This window comes from Penaeus monodon, chromosome 38 (assembly GCF_015228065.2).
Source record: "Penaeus monodon isolate SGIC_2016 chromosome 38, NSTDA_Pmon_1, whole genome shotgun sequence".
NCBI lineage: Eukaryota > Metazoa > Arthropoda > Malacostraca > Decapoda > Penaeidae > Penaeus > Penaeus monodon.
This window is the reverse complement of record NC_051423.1, coordinates 20073500-20098499: the sequence shown is the minus strand read 5'-3', so window position 1 is coordinate 20098499 and position 25000 is coordinate 20073500. Positions and strand designations below refer to the sequence as shown.

General features: G+C 36.0%; 2 protein-coding genes across 15 annotated transcripts in view; both read right to left on the bottom strand.

Annotated features, from left to right (window-relative positions):
- Positions 1-8303, bottom strand: part of LOC119597102 (KICSTOR complex protein SZT2-like) — a 39848-nt gene extending 31545 nt beyond the window's left edge. For 9 of the 10 annotated variants that reach the window (XM_037946572.1, XM_037946574.1, XM_037946579.1 and 6 more), the window contains exons 1-13: positions 8028-8303; positions 7540-7689; positions 6961-7076; positions 6586-6841; positions 6211-6407; positions 5776-6025; positions 5161-5320; positions 4705-4831; positions 4204-4369; positions 3570-3696; positions 3149-3291; positions 2330-2436; positions 1971-2174 (exon numbers count right to left, since the gene is read on the bottom strand). In XM_037946572.1, the coding sequence (XP_037802500.1) occupies positions 1971-2174; positions 2330-2436; positions 3149-3291; positions 3570-3696; positions 4204-4369; positions 4705-4831; positions 5161-5320; positions 5776-6025; positions 6211-6407; positions 6586-6841; positions 6961-7076; positions 7540-7689; positions 8028-8269 (2245 nt within the window). In that variant the 5' untranslated portion in view covers positions 8270-8303. The remainder of the gene's footprint in view (positions 1-1970; positions 2175-2329; positions 2437-3148; positions 3292-3569; positions 3697-4203; positions 4370-4704; positions 4832-5160; positions 5321-5775; positions 6026-6210; positions 6408-6585; positions 6842-6960; positions 7077-7539; positions 7690-8027) is intronic. The other variant, XM_037946573.1, reaches the window with a different exon arrangement.
- The window catches only part of LOC119597101 (KICSTOR complex protein SZT2-like), a 47239-nt gene continuing 30489 nt past the window's right edge, over positions 8251-25000 (bottom strand). Inside the window, exons 20-37 of one of the 5 annotated variants that reach the window (XM_037946567.1) lie at positions 23310-23547; positions 22924-23151; positions 21823-22717; positions 20814-20998; positions 20519-20700; positions 20070-20192; positions 19700-19954; positions 17820-17879; positions 13676-13729; positions 12430-12586; positions 11971-12189; positions 11503-11749; positions 11288-11363; positions 10831-11016; positions 10525-10673; positions 10141-10286; positions 9139-9273; positions 8251-8711 (exon numbers count right to left, since the gene is read on the bottom strand). In XM_037946567.1, coding sequence (XP_037802495.1) covers positions 8284-8711; positions 9139-9273; positions 10141-10286; positions 10525-10673; positions 10831-11016; positions 11288-11363; positions 11503-11749; positions 11971-12189; positions 12430-12586; positions 13676-13729; positions 17820-17879; positions 19700-19954; positions 20070-20192; positions 20519-20700; positions 20814-20998; positions 21823-22717; positions 22924-23151; positions 23310-23547 — 3963 coding nt within the window. In that variant the 3' untranslated portion in view covers positions 8251-8283. The remainder of the gene's footprint in view (positions 8712-9138; positions 9274-10140; positions 10287-10524; positions 10674-10830; positions 11017-11287; positions 11364-11502; positions 11750-11970; positions 12190-12429; positions 12587-13675; positions 13730-17819; positions 17880-19699; positions 19955-20069; positions 20193-20518; positions 20701-20813; positions 20999-21822; positions 22718-22923; positions 23152-23309; positions 23548-25000) is intronic. The other 4 variants (XM_037946568.1, XM_037946569.1, XM_037946570.1 and 1 more) reach the window with 4 other exon arrangements.

Below are 25000 nucleotides of genomic sequence, written 5' to 3'. Positions count from 1 at the left end.
TATTGTCAATCAATGAGGGTTATAGCATTAAAACCTGAGTTTTGAAATATGCAAGATGAAAACAACTTGCAAGTAATTTTCTCTTAACATAAGTGTGCCTTTTTTGTGAACTAGAAATATATCTTTTCATTGGTTTGTATATTGAGAGACCTTGTCAGTCATAAAAGGTCTTCGTCAACTTCATAACCACTGCTGATATAAGCACATCCTTTAAGAAGTAATAAATAAACAATACAATTAACTAATAAGGCTGATAAATAATTCCCAAGGCTTTTCCAACACTAAAATTATTATTGTCTATCAAGAATATCAAAGCAAGGTTCATTTTCTCATAATATAAAAAGAGAGCACATTTAATAAAAGGGATGATAATGAATACACCCAAAGTGTTTGCAAAAAATAATATATCAAGCTCCAACTGTATATGAAAGTGTAAGTGGGAATGATTAATTATCCAACATAGGTATTGTAGCTGATGTGCTTCCATTAAATCTCTATCAGAATATGAGGAGGTTAAGTCTGAACTTTGAAGTTACTTGTTCTCATTTGTGCCTTTTTCTATATTTGTCACAAGGAGTTCTATTTAATATACTTCACTTCATAAGAACAGAAATCTGATATGCGTGCTACCAACATATTAACCCATATCTTCTGGGCCCTGCCTATAGTTGTCATAACAAACCACTTTAATGTGCCGGGTATGGCTGTAGGCGTTGCAACGCACTAGAACCAGAATTGTGGTGAGGAATATCAATGTGGTGGTAAAGAAAGAGGAAGGTAGGAGGAGGTGGTAGAAGAATGAGGAAGAAGAGGAAGAAGAAGGAAGGAGGAGGTGGTAGAAGAAGAGGAAGAGGAAGAGGAAGAGGAAGATCAGGAGGAGAAGGAGGAAGTGGTCAAGGAGGAGGAGGAGGAGGAGGAGGAGGAGGAGGAGGAGGAGGAGGAGGAGGATGGGGGGGGGGAGGAGGAGGAAAGAGGAGGTAGGAGTAGGTAGGAGGAGGTAGGATGAGGAGAGCAGAAGTAGAGTAGAAAGGAGAAGGGGAAAGGCAAAGGGGGAAGAGAGAGGGCAATGGAAAGAAGAGAGAGGAGGAGGGAGGAAGGAGGAAACTGAGGAAGGAAAGACTGATTAGAATAAGAAGAAAATAGAAAGGACTAAAACAGATAAGGACAAAAAAAGAACCGCAAAAGGAAGACAATGAAGTAGACATGACAGATGACAAATGAAATGCACAAAACCACCCACTACTTAAAGAATCTGATAAAAGCAAGAATATACATTCAAAGATCTTGAAGCTTTGCTCAGTGGGCTTTATCTATCAAGGGAGAAAAAGGTTTTATTACAATGAACAAAAAATATGACTCCTCTTGCTTTCTTGTACATAAATGCTATATCATGGAAACAAAAACCAATTAAATAAAATTTATGAGTTGGAAGTAATTACAAGGTCATTAACAATGTTTATAATAATAATAATATTATTATTATTATTATTATTATTATTAACATAACAACAATAATAATTTTCATGATGATGATGATAACAAAAATGAAAATAATGAAAATAATAACATTCATAATAACGACGATGATAATAATAAAATCAATACAAACAACTCTTTAATTGAAGCAAATGTCCTCTGAAATTATAAAATAATTATAGAGACAGATGTAAATTTCCTGAAAATGAAAATGCTCAACAGAACAAATGTTTAATATCCCAGACAGATGAATATCCAACCTACATAAAAAAGAGGTATGGAAAAGGGCAGTTTTAAAGATTTATTTTCCATTCATATCCATTATCCATTATATCTCTTACCTATGATCCATGATCCACAAAAAACAAAGAAATAAGAATAAGAATAAGAATAAGAAAAGAAAAAAGAAAAGAAAAAGAAAAAGGAAAAGAAAAACAAGAAGTAAGAGAAAATGAAATAAAAAAAGAAAGGAAAGGAAACCAAACTCAATTCACCTTTCTTCGGGGTTGTCGGTTCCGAAGCCGGTGTCCCATGCATCTGCGGAGCCTGAGTTGGCATGATGGGAGCTGTCAGGAGTCGGTACTCTGTGTTCACATCCCAAAGCGCGTGACAAATCGAGTCCACCAAGTACCTGCGTATTTCATCAAGGTCCACTCGCCCTGATTCCCAAACTTTGAACTGGAGCATCGCCATCGGCCCTGGACAATAAATTCAGGACAGAATAAGGGCAAGCTTCCTCCAATCTATTTCTCTTTTCAAAACATAAACCAAGAAAGCTGCATATTTTCCCAGCTCATTTCTCATTTAATATCATGCTAAGGTGGACAATATTCACTTATTTGCACCTCCTTACCTGGACTCTTAGTTGGACTGGGTTGATATTCTTGGGTCTGAGTTAAAGCTTCAAAGTCATGTTTTGAAAAGATTTCTTGATAGGCATCTGGGGAAGGTCTTGGACAGCTGGAAGGCACAAAAAACATTATTAAGAAAAAATCTACTTTACTTTAGAGGAACTTGATCATCAATGAGTGAATGTAGTTTGAAGAGTAAGGTAATATTCAGGTTCAAAACGAAGTAAAAAATGGTGGTATAGGCATGACTCTGGAGGCCATTCCTTCTTTTGCTGTGTTATTACTATTGTTTTTATCATAACTACTAAAGCAGTAGTTCTATCTCATTTAACTTATTCTCCTTAAGAATTTCACTTTTTATTACCACTGAATTATTCTTAGTAATCTCCCAATGCGTGGGCTTAATTTCACTGTGAACTGATTAATATTCTTTGTGAGAATAGAAATATACCATTACTGTTAATAACACTTTTGTGAGAATCCACTATATGCACTCTAGTGCGTCGCCCTGCATATAGCCATACCCGGCAGATCAAGCGGTTTGTTGTGATGGCTATACGCATAGCCCAGCAGTAATGGGTTATAGAGAAAGTAAAGATAGGCAAGAGCTACTGATTGATCTGGGAAGTTCCTCGAAGGATACAGCTACACAAGCCAATCACAAACTTGTTTATAACATCAAGGATCAGATCTTAAAGAAAATTTTCTAAGCAAACCCACGCTAGAGAAAATTAAAAACATGACCACTTAATTTATGGTATTGTTAACAGATCTTAAGAGGTTTTGCTTCATCTTCATTATAAAAGGGAATAAAAACTAACCTGATGTGCTGTACAGTGTTGCTGCTCCCATCAACTATGGAGAAAGCTATACATGCTATGCCTTTTGCAGCTGACATTCTAGGTCTCACAAAGAGGAAGATGTTGGGTTCGCTAGACATTTCTTGGTCTGTTGCTGAAAAGTCCTATAGAGAAAAAGGGATAAACCACATAAAAATTAACACTTTATGACATAGCTGGATTGTCTTCATTTACAATAATTTCTATTATATGTATATATTTTCTTTTTCTTGGAAGTATGAGTAAATTCACTGGTACTCCATACAGCAACAGATGCAATTCAGTTAAACAAAAAGCAATGAATAGCTTAGAAAAAGATTTGTAAACCAATTCTATAACCTCTACACCAGATCTAGAGGGACCAGAATATTAAATATCAAGCAGTAGTCACACTAGTATTTACCTGAAAATGATGCTCTGGGCGATTATCTGCAAATTTGGGATGAATAAAGCTGCAGGACAACATATTCTGCCGGAGATAGTAACCAACAGCTTGCAGGTAAGGAAGAGCATTAGCACTGACAGTAAACCTGCCGATAAAGAAATAAAGTGATTACAAAAAGAAAAATAACAGTTTTAGTTTAGGATTTACATAATACATTTATTTATTTGCTAACAAAAAACTACATTTGAGAAGAAAAACTAAACAGAGTGAGAAAAAATTTAATTTCTTCTTATCATTCCTAGGCTACATTCATTTTCTTTTACTGAGGGAAAGATACAATTGACAAGTTGTGATGACTGGCTGAATACTACATGAATGAATTACATAATTGTATTCCAAATGATAATTCTCATAAACTTGACAAAAATCAAATAATTAGTATTACCAGTGTGCCAAATCAGCATCACTCATAATCTAATTGTCTTCAAGTGCATATCTACACTAAAAAAACAATAACATAGATTAATCTTTGCATGAATAAAAAATTAAAAAGAAAAGGCAATTAAACAGTATAAAGAAACAATATTGCCTTCTTTGAGAAAGCCCACACCATGAACATGAATTCTCATGGCAAAATAAGAAAGGAGACTACCTCAGCACTGTCTTTGGTGGCTGATAGGGAGGCTGTATAAAATGAACGTCTTCTGGTGTAAGCTTGTGCTGGGGGTTGCTCCACAGCATGATGCAGATGGCCTCCACCACGGCCTCGTCCAGGCGGTTCTGCAGCATCCGCACCAGTTCCTCTTTGATTGCAGGGCCTGGGACAATTTAAAGGTAAACAAGTTAAATTTAAATATAATTAATGATTTTGTTGAGGGAAAAGGAGTGAGAAAGAATAGAAGGGGGAAAGAAAAAGAAGGAGGAGAAGGAGGAGGAGGAGGAGGAAAAAGATGAATAATAACCTCTGAACTTTTTGTGCTACAATCCTTCTACATCTTTTTGGTTTAAATTTCAGAAATATATTTCTGTTATCACTTCCTATCCATCTTAGCAACTAAATCCCAGACAATCCATCTTTTGACACTAATCTAATCTATTGTATATAAACAGATAGATACATGACAACCAAACTTCTGCAAATGAAGCAGCTTACCAGGCTCTGCAATGCCATGCACTGTCAGAACTATGTAGTGGTTGCGTTTGCGCTGTGCAGGAGTGGATGGGACACCCTCCATGATCACATCTTTCTCTCCAAATGAGCTCACACGTGGACGCAGTTCCTGTGGAGGAACACTTATAGAAAACCATACCTTCTAAAAATAGATGACGGCAAATACTGAATACGACATCCTAAAAAGCAATTGAATTCTGTACCCCTGAAATCCCTGAATTGGATTTTGTGTCCTTAAAATTCTTGAAATCAATATTGTATCCTTGCAAGTCTGAAAACTGATATCCTTGTATCCTTGAGTGCAAACCAAACCATCCGAGATGGCTAATGATCCTAAAAATACTATATCCTATACATCCTTGAAAGTAGAATCCTATCTAACTGATTCAGTTATTAGTCACAAAGACAATTTCATAACTAAGAAAGGAAGCTTCTTACATATGGCTGAGACGTGCCCACATTCTTGAGGCTTAAAGCGTCGTCCTCCCGGCTGCCTCGTTTACCAAGAGACACAGCCGATGAACTTCGGGACAAGCCACAGTCATCCCGTCGGCCATCCACTTGAGGGGAGACCGATACAGACTGCTGTTCATTCAGTCTGAAGTAGATTTATTCATCAGTATAGAAAAAAAAGACAATAAAATGAGATATAATTTGATTTTCAATAAGCCAATTAAATTGACTTTAAATTACAATCAGAACAACCATTTATGAGATTTCAGTATCTATCTTTTCTTTACACTTTTTATTTATTTACTTTTTTTTTTGTGCCCATAAACTGCTATTCTTTTTGTTGATAAACTTGTGCATCATGAAAAAGCTAAGTCATATCAAAAGTCCATATGCCTGAGAGCTAAACTTACATGATAAATATAATAAAGATATAAAAGAAAAAGGGTAACTTCACAATATGAGTAACTGACACATTTTAATTAAATATTCATCAATTCAAATTATATGCAATTCTGATGGAAGATTTAGTTAAAATTATGCTAACTGTAACTTTTGTGTTGGCAAGTTGTTTGGTCTCACTAACATATTTTCCTGCCTTACCTTAAGTAGAAGACATTTGATCCATTCCCTGAGCTGTCCTCATAGACAAACATATTCTTGCGGTTGTTGACTGAGAATGGGTTGAGGATAGTCCGGAGGGCTTGAATACCTTTGCTGCATACCTTCCCAGCGCCTAACTTCACTTTTGGATGCAGTTCAAAGTGGGTTTCCCAAACTACTTGACAAGCAAATGCTCCTGCTTTAAACTTTAGAGCTGCTTCTAGATAACCTCGAGTGTCAGGATCTCCATCTGAAATGAAGGTTCCATGCAATCAACTTCTTTGGCAATGAAATGTTGGGTACAATCAATGTCTGGTATCAAACTCAAGATAGATTAAATTAATGTAATTTTTTTTACTTCTCCCTCTTTTTTCTACCTCTTGGAAATCCGTGCATATCTATATAAAAGTTTCCACTAAAGAAACTTTATCTCACCATCTATCCCACGTCCCTTTGATTCTTCATGCCGCCAGATATCATCACATGTTTCTGGTTCAAGGAGACGGTTACACATGCGTGTATTATGCAGATCTTGTAGCAATAATGTCTGGTTGACAATCTTAACAAGATTCCGAACACTTCGCACAACTTCTGCTTGAACACCACGCCAACGAGCCATCTCTGCCTCGGTCCTTAGAAAAAAATATGGTAAAGTTTGCACATCATCTACTGCAATATTTCAGACATTAATTTTGCAACCTTTAATTTATCTTTTGATAAATGGCCTCTTACCTCTATCTTTAATGTTACACAAATCTCACTATAAACCATAGATTTGCATACAGCATTTGAGATGGAAACCTTATTTACCTGCAGTGGAAAAATGTATCCACTCTGTCTTTGGAAACCCTTAAGATCAGCCAAAATTCTGGCAGGAAAGGCCTCACTGACTCAAAGTCCTGTAGCCAGTCACAGCAGTCATTATCAGAGTCACTTATGTCTCCCTCACACCCATCCTCTGTTGTCTGTCCAGACTCCAGCAGACTTGACACGTCAGAATAATGACCTCCGGGAACAGAGCCAGTCCCCGAGTTGTGGCGACTCTTCATAAGCTCACCTCCAGCTCCTTAAGAAGATCGGGATTTGATTTAGAAAATTCTGGGGTCTAATATCTAATCATGAGGTACATACTTTAGTAAACAATTCCTAATAAATTTACAATACTCAAATAAATATACAAATTACCTGAGCTGTGCCTGCTTTTCAGTAGATCTGCACTTGCCCCTGAATTATGCCGACTTTTCATAAGCTCTGCAGAATTGTGGCGACTTTTGAACAGCTCTGCCCACAAACCACAACTACTGAAAATCCCAAGAATAGTATTAAATGAAAGGCACAAAATATCAGGTCCAGTAAGTTGTCAGGCCTCACTGCTTCCCATGCAATTCAAGGCTGACCTACTTCTTCCTGATTATCTATCAGAATGCTGTACAAAATACAGTCTTTCCCTAGTCCTTCCCAGGCATATATTCCTCCCTTAAATCTTGAAGTCCTGCAAAACAAACATTTCAAAATTTCAAGTTCTGGGTTTCAATGTAATATTTCTAATTAAGTTTTCAAAAATAACATGAAATTTGTTTTACATAGGAGGTGATTATATGAAAGCTACAAAAATGTCCTTTAAGGATCTGGATACACTGTACCAATATAATGTAGTAGAATTGGTAAAAACTCATAGAAGTTATATCTAATAATATCTGAGCACCTGCATTCCACTAACATTAAAAGCACAAATTATCAAATTTCATCATATAATATTCACACCTTCCACTGGTATTCATCACACTGTTTGATGATCCTCTCAGCTGCTCCACTGCTGCCTCTGTCACACTTGGGACAAAGTTATCTGTGCTTGCAGATTTTCGAATCACCTCTGCCGATGCCTGAGGCCGGGGAATGCTTTCGGAACCACACCTGCAGTTAACATAAGAAAATGGTTTGTTTTTTATGTAAACTTTGGGGAAAGAGCACTTTACTTCTTTTCTCTTGGTTAATTTACCTTATTCTTTCAATCACTTACAACAAGGAAGGGCTCTTATATAGATAATAATTTATAATACCAAAGGAGTAATTTTAATAATTCAGCACATTGTCATTCTTGAAATCACTATATTAACTGTCAATTTGTCACTCCGCAAAAATGACAAAATTTGCAATCTAAAATAAAACAAAAATATGATTCATAAAGTATTAAAGTCTAGTTGTTATCATTTAACAGCAACAACATTCAACAAATATGTCTAATCACTCACCTAATAAGCTCATTGAGAGGTAAGGACAGTCGATGAGCTCCATCTTTGAATGGCTTCTCAGTAGCTGCAGTTGTAGTGTCTTGAGAAACCATACTGCTGGACCTTCCTAATGCAACTTCATGTGCAATTGCTTCTTCACTTGTCATCTTAGTTTCACTGCATAATTCTGAACTTGATTGACCGCCACCTTCTGATTTGGACATTTCCTTGAGGGACTCACCGACCTCCTCTTTGGGGGCCATACCTTTAACTTCAATCAGTCACTTATTACTATTGGCTTTGCTGTTTCATCCGAGAGACCAGCTAAATCTGAAATCTGAATGTCTTTTGGCATGCTAAGTGAACTACCTGTTTGCTCTTCCAAAGGTGCATTATCCATGCTGTAAATGTTGATTTCCTCTCCTGTTTCCTTATCTTTTTGCTGTGGGAGCAAATATTCTGCATCTTCCGAAGGTAAAGCATCCTGCCGTTTTACAGTTCTGTTCTCTGTGATTGCTACAGCTGTGGTCTCTGGTTGCTTGACAGGGACCTCATCATCTTTACTTAGAACTTCTTCTAATTTGGATACAGACAAATCAGCAGGTAGGATAATACTCTTCTTTGGAGACTCATAGGAACGGACTCTCATATCGGATGGCTGATGGGAAGATTCTCGTGAAAAATTACCTCTCATGTGGTTATCATCTGGCAAATCAAAATAAAGAACCAATCTTGGGTTAGGACTACGGGATTTCAGGAAAAAAAGAAACAAAAATAACAATCTATAAAATCATTAACATTACTAACCAACTTCTATTTATATATAATATATATATATATATATATATATATATATATATATATATATATATTATATATATATATATATATATATATTATATATATATATATATATATATATTAATCATTTGAAATAATCTACAAATTTTACAAGATTTCCAAACTACTCACAAATCTATCTAAATCTTCAAAATCAGACATAAAAATTCTGTTCGCTAACAAGGCCTTTCCAAAAACCATGACCTTACCAATCAATGGTTGATGCAATTTTTTCTTCTTCTTCTAAATGTTACCTTTTTTAAGTATTGGTAATTTGTTTATGAATCTATACCTGAGTCTGAGTCAGAAGAGTTAACAGATCCTCTTCTTTCTGAGTCTCTTCTCTCCTTCCTTTCTCTCCGCCGAACCCATTTCTCTTTCTCTGACCCATCTGCTCGTAAACTACTTTCACCTTCCCCTAAAAATGCTGCCAAAATAAGTAATAAAATTACACAAACAACTCACGGATAGATACATAGATACAAAGACAGATATGTATATATATAGATATACAGATACATATAGATCTAGAGATATGTGGATACATACAAACAGATTACAGATATATAGATATAGATAGATAGATAAACATATTTTAAGACATTTGTACTGAATATGCTCTTTTTCTGTCCAAGAGTTTTGGTGTGAAGGCTACAATGATAACTGAGTAAGTACCTAATCATACATATCAACTGGGCAGACTTTGCAACAAAGGCAATTAATAAATCCAGGAACCAAGGAAAACAAAAGTAAAATAAATTACATTCTGGCTATCCTTTAATCCCCAACCCTTCCTCTGCTTCAGAGTAATAATTAAAAATAATAAGAATAAGAATAATTAAAAACTTAAACCTGTACGTAACAGGCAGAGCTGAGCCCCTTGTGAATAGAGGAAAAGACATCATATGTCTTGGACAGAAAAATAATTTTTTCCATCTAGTAAATACTTCCTTATCTGGCCCCTTCAGGTCTGGTGTGAAAGGAGATTACAAATTGACAATAAAAGAGGATGGGAGTGCAAAAAGAAAAGAAAAGAAAGAAAGAAAAAATGGTAACCAAAAGGGACCATAAAAACATAAACGTAAAAACTAGATATGATAATAAAGAATGGTATGGTGCACTGTCTATGTTGCATAATCCTCATTCATTTGGGAGTCTTAATTTAATATGTAAACTTGACACAACAGCAGTCTAAAACACCAGACCTGGAGGACAGATGTACAACACACACTTTTAACTAATCATTAGCAAAAACTGAACAGACATTTATCAATATTTTCAAATAATTCCTTACATTCAGTATCAAATGAAACTTTTGCTGCCTGTATTTTGGTTGGAGGACTTTTGAGCACATCTGGAGATGATAGACTGACTTTATTCATCTGACATACATTCTCCATTTGCCTCAACTGAGCTGTGTCATCTGCATGAGGATGTGGTCTGTTGAAAAAAAAGAGCCAGATTACATAAGAATTATAAGAAATATTTCCCTAAAAATGTATAATCAATTAATAATAACTTCATTAGTAGCAATAGTAATCTATTATACTAATTCCAATACTATTTTACCTCCTCTCAATTTTTTTTCTAATCCTCTGATTCCCTCAAATAAATGTAAAAGATAAATTATCATTAGACCTATACCACAGTGCAAATAGTGAAATACTGTTAGATTTACCTCACAATGAGAAACTGATTCTTGAAGCCTAGAGGTGGCACCAAAGATGAGAAGTGCCGCCTTCTAATTTGTGTCTTGTCTTGAACTAAGTAATACAGATTTCCTTCCTGCTGTAGGTGGTGACCATTAACACTCAGTCTTCCAAATTCCTGAAATGCATCAGATTTTCCAGCCATGTACATAAAAACAAACATTTGTTTAGTATGTATATTCCAGGATAGAAAGGATATAGGAACTCTGAAGATTTTCTTTCTTGTAATGAATCTATCAATAATATTGTTCACACATATGAAAACCTCTTCATACCTGCATGAACTTATCCTTGCTCTGCTCCATACCACACACAAAGTTCAAGGCAATTGATTCCGATATGCAGTTTCTTGGCTTCTGTGAGCTCTCAACATGAGCTGCCACCATGTCCAGCATTTGCTCTGTGAGTGGATAACTATGCAACATAGATGATGCTATTTCATCACGGAGCAGCCATTTAATCTGCAACAGCATATTTTTGTTAAAGAAGTGTCTCTAACCTAACTCCATGCAATACTAAGTACAATAATATTTTCCTATATCAAGCCTGATGGATAAAACTGACAGGTAAAATTATTTTTACCATCTTTCACTTTGCATACTGCATAAACCTGAGTATGAAAATTGTTGAATAACAGCAATATATCTCAAAAACTTAGAAGATATAATCTAAGTGATCTACACAATAACTATAGCTACCATTTATATTTGCTCTACATTTCCATATTCTTACCTCATCTACTGTTGTTACAATGGCCTGATACTGGCTGTTTGGCAGGTGTGCAAGTTGATCCTCATCTTCAATATACCTGAACAACGTCAAGTAAAGAGTTTATTTTCAGATGATCCACTGTATATAATGAGAAATATTACAAAGCATAACGCACAATAATTTTCTAGCACAGGCATACTCCCCAGAGCCATTCTCACTACAAAAATCACACTTACGACTCATCTACATCTGTCATGGATGCGCAGGTTGATTCCGATATCGTCCTTCCTCTCCTCAGTTGTGGTGAAGCCGTTGAGCAGAAGCTGGTGGTGCGATTGGACCTCAGATCCAGTAACGATGCAACTGTTTCACTTGTGTCTGTGGTCGCTAGGGCAGGGGGAAGAGTCATACACAGCACATCCAAGGTCATGGTTACTGATGATAAGTCCACTTCGGTGCTACTCAGGCAGCGGACTACTTCATCTAAAGGGGAGCGAATGAGACATTAGGCATGATCAAATGGCCTATCCATTCTATACACATTTGTGTAATCAGACTATAGTTGTAATTAAGGCAAAATAATCAAATGTTATTAAAAGTAATATTTGTCTGTCCAGGTTTCAAGTTTCAAAAATATCAATAGCTTTTTAAAATATTCACTGGTATAGTCTTCAAGGAAAGTTGTAAAATAAAATGAAAGTCACCTAAGCACGTTGGGAGACATTTAACCGAGATGGTAGACTGGACATGACCTGCCAGATACACTGTGCAGGTAAGGTGAAGGAAGAGAGGTGGTATTGGCCCATCGCCCAGATCCATGTGGTCTGGCACCGTGCTTAAGTCCTCATCTCGCTCGCTAATGACAGAGGTCTTATCCTCATCACCCTCAAAAGCTGTTAGCTGGCTGTGCAGACGGCGATAAACTAAAAAATAAATAGTATCATTAACACTTAAAATAAGGTTTTCAAATGCAGTTAAAACATCTATATACATGAATGCATACATACACATCCAAAATATATTCAAATGCACAAAACAAAGAAAAGCAGCTTTAAAAATAATCTCCTACCCACCCACATTTATACAAGAACTAGGTGAAGTCCAACCACAAACAAACCATAACAGGTGTCACAGAAACCTTCTGCGTCTAAATCCCTCCTTACCGCTGCTTCCTACTTCTGATCGAAACTCTATGCTTTTGTCGTGGTCTTCTTCCTCTTCCCCAACTTCATCGTCATCATCATCATCGTCTTCCTCTGCACCATTTACAGTTGTCTCATCTTCCAGTTCCTCTTCGCCTTCAGTAAATACATCCGACTTCTGAAATCATGCAAACAATTTTTAAGATCACAATACCTTGATTTTTTTTCTGTTTGATAAAAATAGACAAGAAACAAATGGATGATTTCTCTCAAGTTTCTTGAAAACATTAAGATTTAATATTCATAAAATGTGGATGTGTATATATATATATATAATAAATCCATGAACATATGAACAATATAGTGTTAAGTAAAAAAAAAAAATGCAAGATAGTTACTGTTATATTCTTTACAGCATAGTGAAACAAAACATGAAAAGCAACCACCATTTAATTTGATATTACAAAGCTTTTTACAACAAGGGTCTATTTATTACAAAAGTAGGCAGCAAAAAAAAAAAATTAAAAAGGAGAAAATTAGTGTAGAAGAACAAAAATGCTGCATTTTGCAAGTTGTATTATGCATATTGCCTTTACTTACACAGCAAACCCTTCATACACCCACATGCATCAGTGAATTCATACAACCTATATGCACCAATAAATTCATAACATGGTCATCCCACCAAAGCACAGGTCATAATGAATGACATGCAAATGCCAATAAGGATGCGAATATCAAGGAAAATTCATCACAGGATGTAGCAGATGAGAGATGCCGTAGCCTCGAAGTCTCACTTTTTCCTATAGGCTCATGAATCTTGTTTCAAAAAGAAAGACAAATATAGTCTAAGAATTCTTAGGTATGAAAACAGAAATAGATACATGACTACTGAGATACCTAGAGTGAGATCTTTTAATATCAAAGTTATACTAATAATAAAGAAAAACAGTCATAAGTAACAAAGTAGAGGACAATAAACAGTATGCAGGAATATTAATATTTTGAAAAGGCTATGTTAGAGTACATGGGCAGCTGCTTCTACATAAGATACATGCATACTTGTCAATAAGTATATTGCGTACATTACCCTCAGATCGTCATCATGAAAATTTAAAAATAAATATTTACGACCAAGTACAATATATTTTAACTACTACCATTCAACCAAGAGAGATGAATTAACATATAAAAAACTAAACATGCAAAGCATATATTCTTTTGAAATTAATCTGAGGTTACTGTACAAATACTTATAATGGAGTACCTTGCTGACAGATACTCTTCGCAATTTTCGATGCTTCGTCAGGTCAAGCTGAGCCTGTAAGGTTGGGCACTTTATTACTCATAGCAAGAAGGGGTTCAGACACCATGCTTGAAGTATCGAGGAGTACATCTCTGAATGTACTATATGCCTGAGCATGGAATGCTGTTTGAGACAAGATATCAGCAACTTTGTGTACTCGTATATGTGTATGTGAGGGTTAAGAGGTGCTGTGTAGATGTGAGTGTGAGTGTTAGTGTGTGTGAACATAAGTGTGCACGTGCATGTAAGTATGCGTATGTATACATGTTTGTACATGTATGTGATTATCTATGTGTGCATTTTCATGCATATGTTTGCATTTTAGTGTATTAGTCTATATGTGTGCATCTATATATGTGAATGTTAATATTGTGTTTTTATGTGTATTTACCTAATAAAACATTTTTTGATAATCCATATCTTGCCATACTGAAGTTAATGAACTTGCCTATACTGAATTGAAAAGTGTCAGTATACACACTCATCACAAATTTATGCAAGTAGGAAATATTTTCTGTGCTTACAGAAGTGTCCTTTCTATTTTCTAAATATAAATGAAAAAGACAGGGTGTGCTAAAACTAAACTATATGAAAATAAAAACATGCATCTTCTATCCTTTTCTATTACTGTTATTATTAGATATATTGCTATTAATCTGTTTAGTCTGTGAAAAAATATCTATAGTGTATATAATTTTAACCCATTCACTATCACAGGATATCAATCTGACTGGGAAAAAAAAAAAAAAAAAAAAAAAAAAAAAAAAAAAAAAAAAAAAAAAAAAGTCACAAAACTATCCTCCATGTCCAAAATAAAACAAAAAAGGGACACAAAAAAAAAAAAAAAACCACTTTGCAGTACGTCTACCTCCTGCAAATAACTTCCATACAGTCATCCCACAGTATGTAAAATTCATAAACTCCACAGTCTAAGTGCTTTCACATCTGATAGTAAAAGGGGGAAATATTTTAAATGAGTGAGGAAGAGAGAAAGATTGCTGTCCATCTCCTCTACTCCATCTGCAGTACAAATACAACTAAACTAGGTTGGGTATGTCTCTTTATGCTGAAAAGACAGTGAGAGTGAAATTTATATATCAATAAATAAGGAGAAAGACAGGGAGCGAGATGGGGATGGAGATGAGGATGAGAAATGAGAACGGGGAAGGTGATGGGGAAGGAAAAAGGGATGGAGAAGGAGGGAGGGAGGGAGTAGAAAAGGAGGGAGAAGAGGAAGGGATGAGGATGGGCAAGAGGAAGAGGATGAGAAAGAGGAAGACGAAGAAGAACGTGGAGGAGGAGGACAAGGGGAGGGGGGTGAGAGAAGGAGATAGAAGAGGAGCAAAAGAAAAAGAAGTTCTAAGGAAAGAAGAAGAAACACTGGGGTGGAGGTTATGGACTTACCAAATGGCCTTGACAGGAAGCCTTCAAGTTCTACAAGCCCTTGTTTAACTGTATATTCATGAGTAAGTTGTTGACATACACAAAGATAGGTTTGAATCTCTTATATTTCCAATGTGGATAATGTGGACATATCTTCGGAGGATTACTGCTGTGTTTCAATGAATGCACCAAATAAGTGAGAATAAAAATTGTCAGATTCCATCGTCCACATACAATTCTTCCTTCTCCTGTGCTTCCTTTCTCAGTAATAATCCTAAACATGGTCTAAAACTGATCCTGATTTTTTAATCATAACGAGACACAGCCACAATCCCCCCCCCCACACACACACACACAGTTGTTCCTCTCTAGAAGGAATTGCAACAATCACAGATGTATGACACTGTTCTGAGTAATATCAGAGACCAGCTGCTAAGGCACCAGAGACCAGAACAACTCAAATTAATTCACAGCAAAGGCACAATAAAATGCTTTGATTAATTGTATCAAGGGGACTTCAGTTATGGCTGCTTGTCACCTACATCAGCCTCAACAAGGTATTTGACTTACAGCATTGCAAGTCAGTCTTGGAGACCCTGAGGCTAAGAATAATTCTAACAAGATCGTGGGACTAATAGCAAGCCTTCATACTGGTATCAATAGAGCTGTAAATTGTAGACGGGCATGTCCAGCATTTTTTTCTATGAATTCAGGAGTGGAGTAAGGCAAAGATATGTCCTTGCACCAACATTTTTCAAAATTTGCATGAACTGGATAAAGGGTAGTGCTGTCACCCAAAGGATAATACTCAGACCTTGACCTTGCTATCTTGTCTGAGTCCAGAGTTCCCTAGTGGCAGCTCTCAATGTAGTTAGCAGTGAGATAAATTTCTTGGCTGTAGTGATCAACTGGACCAAGGCCAAGATCCTTGACTTTGGGGGTCTACATGGAAAACCTGCCCAGATATGTGTTTGCTCCTAGATGATCAGAACACAAATGCTATATAAATCTTGGTAGTGTAGTTTAAAATTATGTGCAGTCAGACAAGGAGGTCAACAAACAGATTGGCCAGATTGTAAGAATCATTAATTTGCTCACGAGGAGTGTTTAGGGATGTTCTGATATTGCCAATTTTGCCGTACAGACATGAAAATTGCCTGCTATCCTGTATCATGGCATTACATCTCAACATCTTTTGTAACAGATCCTCGTGCTGGTTCTAACGGTAGAGCTGGCAGGACCACGTATCCAATCATCAGCTAGACTGGCATAATACCTCACACAATCAAGAACCACCAACTCAAGCTATTTCGATACTTGGCTGAATTCCCTGAAGACGATCCCTACCATTGTTTTTATGAACTTCGGTGGAGATGGCATGTGGGATAACTTGGAATGTTATCCCTCACTTGGGAAATTGCCCATACCTGTTGCAAGAAAGCCCCCAGATCCCATCTGGGGGCTCACCCTTTGGTTCAAAATGAAGAGTGGATATAGCCTTAAAATTAGCCATATTGATTGACTGTTTGATAAAGACAAAGACAAAGACACAGACACACACACACACAGACACTTCACAGTGAATGGGTTAAATAATATACTCAATAAAAAATATGAACTAGATATTTTTCCTTACTATACCTAAAACATGAAACACAGTTAAAATAATGGAAAACACTCTTACATATCACAGACAAAACTATGAATTACATGGTAGTGAAGTAAAACTTATCTAAAAATATACATATCTAAGAGTGCTACAGTAACACAAGTTGAATTTCCCCCAAAAGTAAATAAACAAATTTTAAAATAAAATAAATAAAGGCATTACTAGATACTCTTTGATGTGATACATGTGATAAATGGATAGAATCTATGCATCTAAAATTCATATACAGTCTGATGCCTTCAAATACAAATTTGTCAGCACTCTTTATGTGACTATCCTCCTCATAAAACCTTCACTAACGATTAAAAAAAATATCTAACCCCAAACTTTCATGTCCTTAAAAAAAAAAACTTTATTGAACCTCCAAAACCTACATGACTTTCATTCTTTACATCACTTTTAGCAACAGAAGATATAGACTAACAGTTAAACACAAACTCAATATGTATTGTTAGAACAACTCAAATAAATCTCATATCATGTATAGATGAGCACATACAAACACTTCTACATTTATATGTGAGTAAAGCTCTCAGGTCCTGTAATTTAAACTATAGAATCATTAGTAGTCCCACATGCAAAGCTATAATAAGAAATCCCCTTCTAACTATTCTTAAGTACTTTACTTTTTGTTCACTTCTTAAAGTGAAACGTGAAACTTTCTTCTGGAGCAAAACTAGTAAACCAAATAATGAAATACAGAGATATTATTCCTGATATTAAATGCAAATTCTTTTTTTTTTTTTTTTTCATATAGTTCCTAGTTACTCAACTATTGCTCATATCAATTTCAGCAAATTACATTTTCAGACAAAATGTTACTTTACAATTAATGCTGCAAATGCATTACAGGGCCTACTATACAAGACAACCTTCCACAAACAAGTGAGTGTCACTCCTCCACAGAAAAAAAAAGAATATAAAACTTCTCTCAAAATATGCAATAGTAGCTTAGGAACAACATGCGGTGTTGAAGGAAAAGCTTCTACGGACTTCTCTGGCCCTCCTTTGGGATGGGTTACACAAAATTACACACAAGGATTCACTTCTAACCTGGTCCCAGTGTTCAAGGTCCTGGCCAGAGACATAGATGAACTCCCCAACTGGTGTTCCCTGTACCACCAGTCAGAAGTGAAAAAGAGTTTACACATATGTCTCCCGATAAAATGTTATTCTTACTCATAAGAGAATATCCAATTTGGTGAGTACACATTTTGTTACTTGGGGATATAATAGGACTTCATCATATTACCTTCTTTTTAAGACCATGATCATGAAAGTATTCCTTTAGGCATTATATATCAGAATTGTAAAAAAAATATATATATATAAAATGAGTACCTAACAGAATGTACATGAAAATGAAAATTAACCACAAACAATCAGCAACAACTATAATTTGTAATAATAATAATAATAGAAACCCTCTCATGCATGCAAAGGTTCAAATATTTTTTTGTGTGGTTTATTCCCCTTCTCACTAACCAGGTTATCAGCAAAACTGGAAATTGGAGGCTGCTAACATGCACACATGAGAAACTGCTGATCTACTGAATAACTTGAAACAGCATTGGGTCTTCTATCAACAATTAAAATATTATATAATTTGAACCACAAGTAATATCTGATGAATTATGAGTATCGGAACAATATGTCAGAACCCTAATAAATAACACAAATAATTATATTGCATGAGTAAGAGGGTTAATAATAATAGTGAAAATGGTAATGGTAATAATAATAACAATAATAATAATAATAAAATAATAGCAATAATAATAACAATATTAACAATAATAATACCACATGAAGAATAAAAATACAGCAATGACAACTACAATGAAAAAATAACAATACAGTTGAAGTATATAATAAGTAATACTTCACACATATTAGTTACAAATAATTTTTTCTGTATCTCCAGTCTGGTGTCAAGATGCTGTGGTAACTGTGCTAAAAGCATTTAAAACAGAAATAAAATACTGCAAATAGACATGATAACAAACACAGAATAATAACTAACATATTTACGAACGGCGACTTGCCTATTCAAGGCCAAATTAACTGACCGACTGGATGAGGAAGGGGACAAAATAAATATGCTGAATGCTAGAAAAATAGATGGTTGGGTAATTCTGATGAAGATTTAATCAAAATGTGTGAAGTTACTCATTCTTCTATACAGCTTTTTCTAAGTCTAGGTTCTAACACAATTTTACTACATTTCGTAAATACTGTCGTCATGAGTATGAATAATACCATATTTCTTAGTTAAAGATACCTTGATTCCTTAAACTTCCTTTTGATGACTATCATCATATAACCATGATATTCAGGAACAAATAAATAAATAAACAGACAAAAATTGCAAGTCCTATTTAATTTTTTTTTTTTGTGGAAAATAAATTGCACTTATATATTCCCTGATTTCAAAGCACCTTCACATGAAATGAATGATGTGATCACAGAAATATTTTACTAAACTTTTGCTTAATTGTTTGTGGCTTTCCAGTGGAAATCTAATAATCTACTGAAACATATGTATAAGCATCATTCTTGCATTAGGTACGTCTTACTTGTATTTGTAACATGGACAGTGATAACTTTCCAACAATAACAACTCAAGTCATTCCTGTAATGTAGTTATCTTTACTCCAAAATTTTCTTACCATACCAAAATATCCCCATTATTGCCAACAGTCTATATCAATGTTCTTTGTAATATGAGAAGTTGAATTCTTTTACAACTGCTACCACTGCCATATCTAATACATTACTAGCACCATTCATGCTACAGAGGTACTTTATGAATCATATACTTGTTCCAACAATCTATTCCATAAAAAAAATATATATACACATATATAATTAATCCTTATATTATGGCTAAGTAATGATCGCTGTATTTGAAATCTACTTCTAATTTCACATACCTCACTCGAGTGATGAAGAGTGCGAGGAGAAAAATAGTAATACTCTGGAAGCGACGGGACTGGCCGGAAGGAACCTTGAAGAATGGTTGTGAATCTCTCCTTGATGCTTGTATGGAGTTGCTGCAAGTCACGGCATGGTAGGTGGAGCTTTAAAAGGGAGAGGGGGAACTTATTGCTGCGACTGCTGCCACTGCTAATTTTCGTACTCGATGGCACTGGTGAAAATGGTGGTTCTTGGCTGTCCTTCTTCATGTCCTGAAAGAGTTTTATCCCTTTATTCATTTTATTTTTCAGAACTCATAAATGATATTCATGTAATATGCAACATTATTTGCACTTAGTCCTAAATATGAATTCTTCCACTGTTTACCTTCACATTACTAGACTGATTCGCATCATCTGCTTCTGGTACTAAAACTGATTCAGGTCGACACTGATGCATCTGCTCCAAATTCATGCGCAGACGGAAGTCTCGAAGATGCCCACATATAGTCTGTCAATTACCACATATGATTCTTCATAAACAGTTTTGGGGATCAAAAAAAAGGAAAGAAAGAAAGAGAAAGAGAAAGAAGACTTAGTATAATATATACTTGCCTGCCTGGTCAGAATCATGAGAGTGGTTTGATTCAGTAAACACAATTTGCAGTAAAGTGGAACAATTTGACAACATACCCAAAAATGATCATAGAAGGCCATTCATACATTTCTATATATCTATTTAACTTCATCTATATTCATTCATCTGTCTCTATCTAAATCTGTACCTATATCTATTTATAAAGCTCCTGACCATACTGCAATCAAGGGAAAACTTACTTGAAGAAAGTGAGTAATTTCAATTTCCATGACTGATTCATGGCAGTGATCAAGAGCAGCTTGCACGTCATGTGAATGGACAATAAGGTCTTTCTGAAGTGCTTGGAAAACACCAAGAACAAAGCTTCGAAGGTGACATACTTCTATTGCCTCCATATGGGCCCGCAGACAACTTGAATCAGCTAAAAGTATGAAACCAAACCATTAGCTATACCACAGAAAACAGAAAAACAGTAGTTACAAAACTGTCATACATAGTGATCCAGTACACCACTACAACCACCAGTAATACTACTACCTCCAACATCAGACTCCTCGGATCGTGGTTCTGGACTTGGCTGCTTTAGGTCCTCCTGGATGTTGAGAGAAGCAGGCGGGGGTTCATCTTTTAAAGGCACAGTGTCCTCCACCACATCCGATTCCAATTTAAATGTGGAATCAACATAGATGTCCTTGCCAACCACATTGCAGCGCTCCTCTCTGGGTCCATTTTGAAGTGCAGATCAGGAGACATATAAGTTTACATTCATATACAAGTGCATATATTGATAAACAAATATATACATGTCACAGACATAAATATGTAAATAAATGATGAATAAAACATTTGAAGACATACAATGAAAAAAGTTTAAAGGAAAAAGAAAACATCCACAAATCATTTATATGCTGCAATCACTTGCAATTTTTCATACAGAGTAAAAAAAAAAAAAAGATCAAAGGTCCCAAACTGAAATTCTGTGAAAAAAAATCTTGATAATGGAACCAGATAACAATTCTTTTTACTTATTTATCAACAGGAACAGTGGTAAATATAAAACTTTTATATCTTTTATATACTTGGCATTCAGAAATAAAACTGTAACATTCTAATTTTCTTTTTTACTGGAATCTATGACTCTTATGCACTGTGAACTTCAAAGTATACCAACAATGCTAATTAAAGGATTATCAATTTGACAGTCTGTGCATGAAATGCAACCTCTACTCAATTATTTCATTTTCTCAAGGGAAAAATTCGATCAATGTTGGCAATTCATTTTAGATATCAATACATATATGCAATGTTTATATATACATATGTATACTTTAACACAGTCATCATACCTATTTCAAGCCTTTAAACTAACAATAATCTAATCTCTTACAGCAAAGAACTTTTTTATCACAGGTTTTAGTAATATTCAATTCTGTTAATTTCATAAAGAAAGAGAGAAAGAAGTATAAACAAAATGTAAATGAAACTCTAACTAAAGAAGAAATTGGTGAAGGATAATCAAACAAGGAAAAACAGGATTGCATACCTGTTAACGAGCTGTGTGGTAATACTACTCAACTTGCAGTCATAGATGTAGATAGGAAGCATAACTGCACCAAATAGTGGCTTGTGACAAGGCGATGCTGGCACAGCACTCACGCTCTCATCAGCACTAGGGACTCTGCAGATACCATCACATTCATTTACAGCCCCTTGGCCTCTGAGGTGTAGAGGAAGGCAACTGTCATCGCTTCTTAGAGCCTCCGTTGACATGCTTTTGCTCGATGCATCAAAGATGCCCGTGTGTGACTTTGATGGCATGGATATGTATATTTTCCTAGCATGGTCTGTGGGTGAAGCCACCGGGGGAGGATCGCACTGTGGCTCTTTTGTGGGCGAGTCAATGGATCCAGTTCTGTTCCTCTCTGCTACTGACTCACTCTGACCAAAGGAACTACATCGATCCCTGCTTACATGGAATGAACTGGCTCGTTCACGTATGGAGTCTGAGATGATTTGCTGCACTGGCTGCGAGTGTGTAGGAGGCACTGGTCCTGAACGGTACCTGACCCTTGGGGTGTTGTTGTCTCCACTCTCCACAAACATGGTTGATGACCGACTGCTTGTAGGGGTTGGAGGTGGAAGGCTTGGGGATGTTAGATGTGTCAAGGAGGAGTTACTACTCTCTAAGGACACTTGCTGCTCTGATGTCACTCCCCCCTGTGGCTGATCAGTAGTGTTTGTCTCAGTGTCTAAGTCTAAAATGTTCTCTGAGCCAGGTATAAGTCTAATAGCTTTATTTGAGGCATCAGAGATATTTGCCCGTTTCACAAGCAGGAGCTTCAGGTCGTGATAGGATGCAGGAAGCAGAGTTATCAGCAGGTGGCTATTAGAAACTCCCTTCAGGAAGCAACGCCATTTTGGAGGGTCACTCATTCTACCTGTGAAAAAAGGAACATTATTATTAAAATGTTACTCATAAGAGATTTCTATTCAAATCTATAATATAATAGATTTGTTCTAATCAACCTGAACATGACTGTCACATAACAATAATGTTTGAAAAATCCATTATTAGATCTTGTCTCTAAATACAATCTCATCTGTTTCTTCATTACTTCCAATACTGGCATACTCCTTAACTAACCAACACTAGTATTGATAAACGGTGATGGCTGGGCATTATGAGAGCGCTGGCGATCCCGGAGCATCTTGGGCAAGGCTTGTAAGTCTGCTGTGCTCAGGCGGAACTCTCGATCGTGGTGCAGCTGACTCAGGTGTTCCAGTAAGAGAGAATAGGCTATCTGGTTTGCTTCATCAATACCAGAAGTCTCACCTCCAAAAGTAACTCTTTTTATGAGACTTGTGAACAAATCTGAGAAATACAATTTAATAATAGTAGTAAGTATAGAATATGATAAGGAGACTTGTTTTACATTCTCTAAAGGATCCATTTTTACACAACAATAAATCATATACAGGTTAATCTAATAGAGAAAAACTGAAGATGGTTAATTTACAAGACCCGCTCACCTTGCACGTAAGTTGACACGAGCAGCTCCACTTGCTGACACTTGGGCAGGAGCCTAATAAGGTCAAATGTGAATGGCACTTGTGAGATCCTTGGTTGGAGGTCCTGATTGGCCTCTGTCAGGGGAGGTCGCAGTTCTGCAAGTCCCGGGCCAGCAGGGAGAGGCGCACTCTGGCACATTAGCAGCAGCTGTTCCAAAGTCAGCAGACCCCAAATGCATTCCTGGTCCACTGGATAGAACTGGAAGGGAACAGATACAAATCAGTCTCTAAATTTTCCACCAAAATGAAGCTGGGGAAGTTTAATATGATTACTGTCATTATGATGGCTCTTTGTCCTATTTATTATAATTTTATTTAAAGCTTAGATGAATTTGAAGCATTATCTACTACTATTTAAGATTTTTATACCATTCTTGAAACAAATCTAGTAAACTTCAAATATCTCTACAGGAAACTAGGACACCCAACTTACTTTACCTCCTAATAAATAACACCACTACAAATTTCCTGTGGTTTCCACAATGTAGATGGCATATAAATTTCAATCTCATGATTTATGAATTTTACCTTCATAATCTTTAAAAAATAACCAAAATAATTTTATAAGGGATATAAATACAAATAGGAAATATAAATGTCATATAATAGCATATAGTACATTTTATTGCTTTCTCCATAAACCCCTGTGCTATGCATAACTATGCACTATTTACTAAAAATGCTGCATTTGTGGAATTCAGTTAAGTGATATGCTTTATGGTAGACTTACACGTATGTGACCTGATAACAAGACAGGTATCAGGAGTTCATCAATGACAATCAGGTGCCTTATCTTATCATCTACCGAACTTAGCCAGAACTCTTGTGATAAGCTTCCTTCTTCTAATCCGTCACTATCACGCGCCGCTAGTCTTTGCATGTGTAATTTAGTTTCAACATTTCTAATCTACATCTTCAAATACAATGCCTGCACTCAATGTCCACAAACTTAGCTACTGTAGTAATTTGGAGTAAATAACATTATTAAGTAATTAATACAATTTCACAATTCTTATTATAATCACAATGATCTCCACTCTTAGCTTCCCTATACTGATAATGCTATTGTAATCCATGTCATGTATAGCAATAATAATAAACAGGTACTCATATCATAAGCTGATCAGATTCCGTATCATGAACTAGATCTATTAATTCAACTCTCACCCTAACCACAACCAGAGCCCCTAGTGCAAAAGCAACCAATATGAATGTTGCACACACAGTCAACTGCTTTGGGAAGAAATCACAGGAAACATAAAATCACCCCTCTCTCTATGCTCTTGGCTGTGGCATAAATGATTCTCACTTTTTAGTGAGACTAACGAGTAAGAGTGAGAGCGAGAGGGAGAGAAAGAGAAAGAGAGAGAGAGAGGGAGAGCAAGAGGGAGGGAAAGAGAAAGAGAAAGAGATAGATAGATAGAGAGAGAGAGAGAGAAGAAGAGAGAGAGAGAGAGAGAGAGAGAGAGAGAGAGAGAGAGAGAGAGAGAGAGAGAGAGAGAGAGAGAGAGAGAGAGAGAGAGAGGAGAGAGAGAGAGAGAGAGAGAGAGGAGAGAGAGAGAGAGAGAGAGAGAGAGAGAGGGAGAGGAAGGGAGATGGAGGGGAGGAGAGGAGAGAGGGAAGGAGGGAGGAGAGAGAGGTAGAGAGAGAGA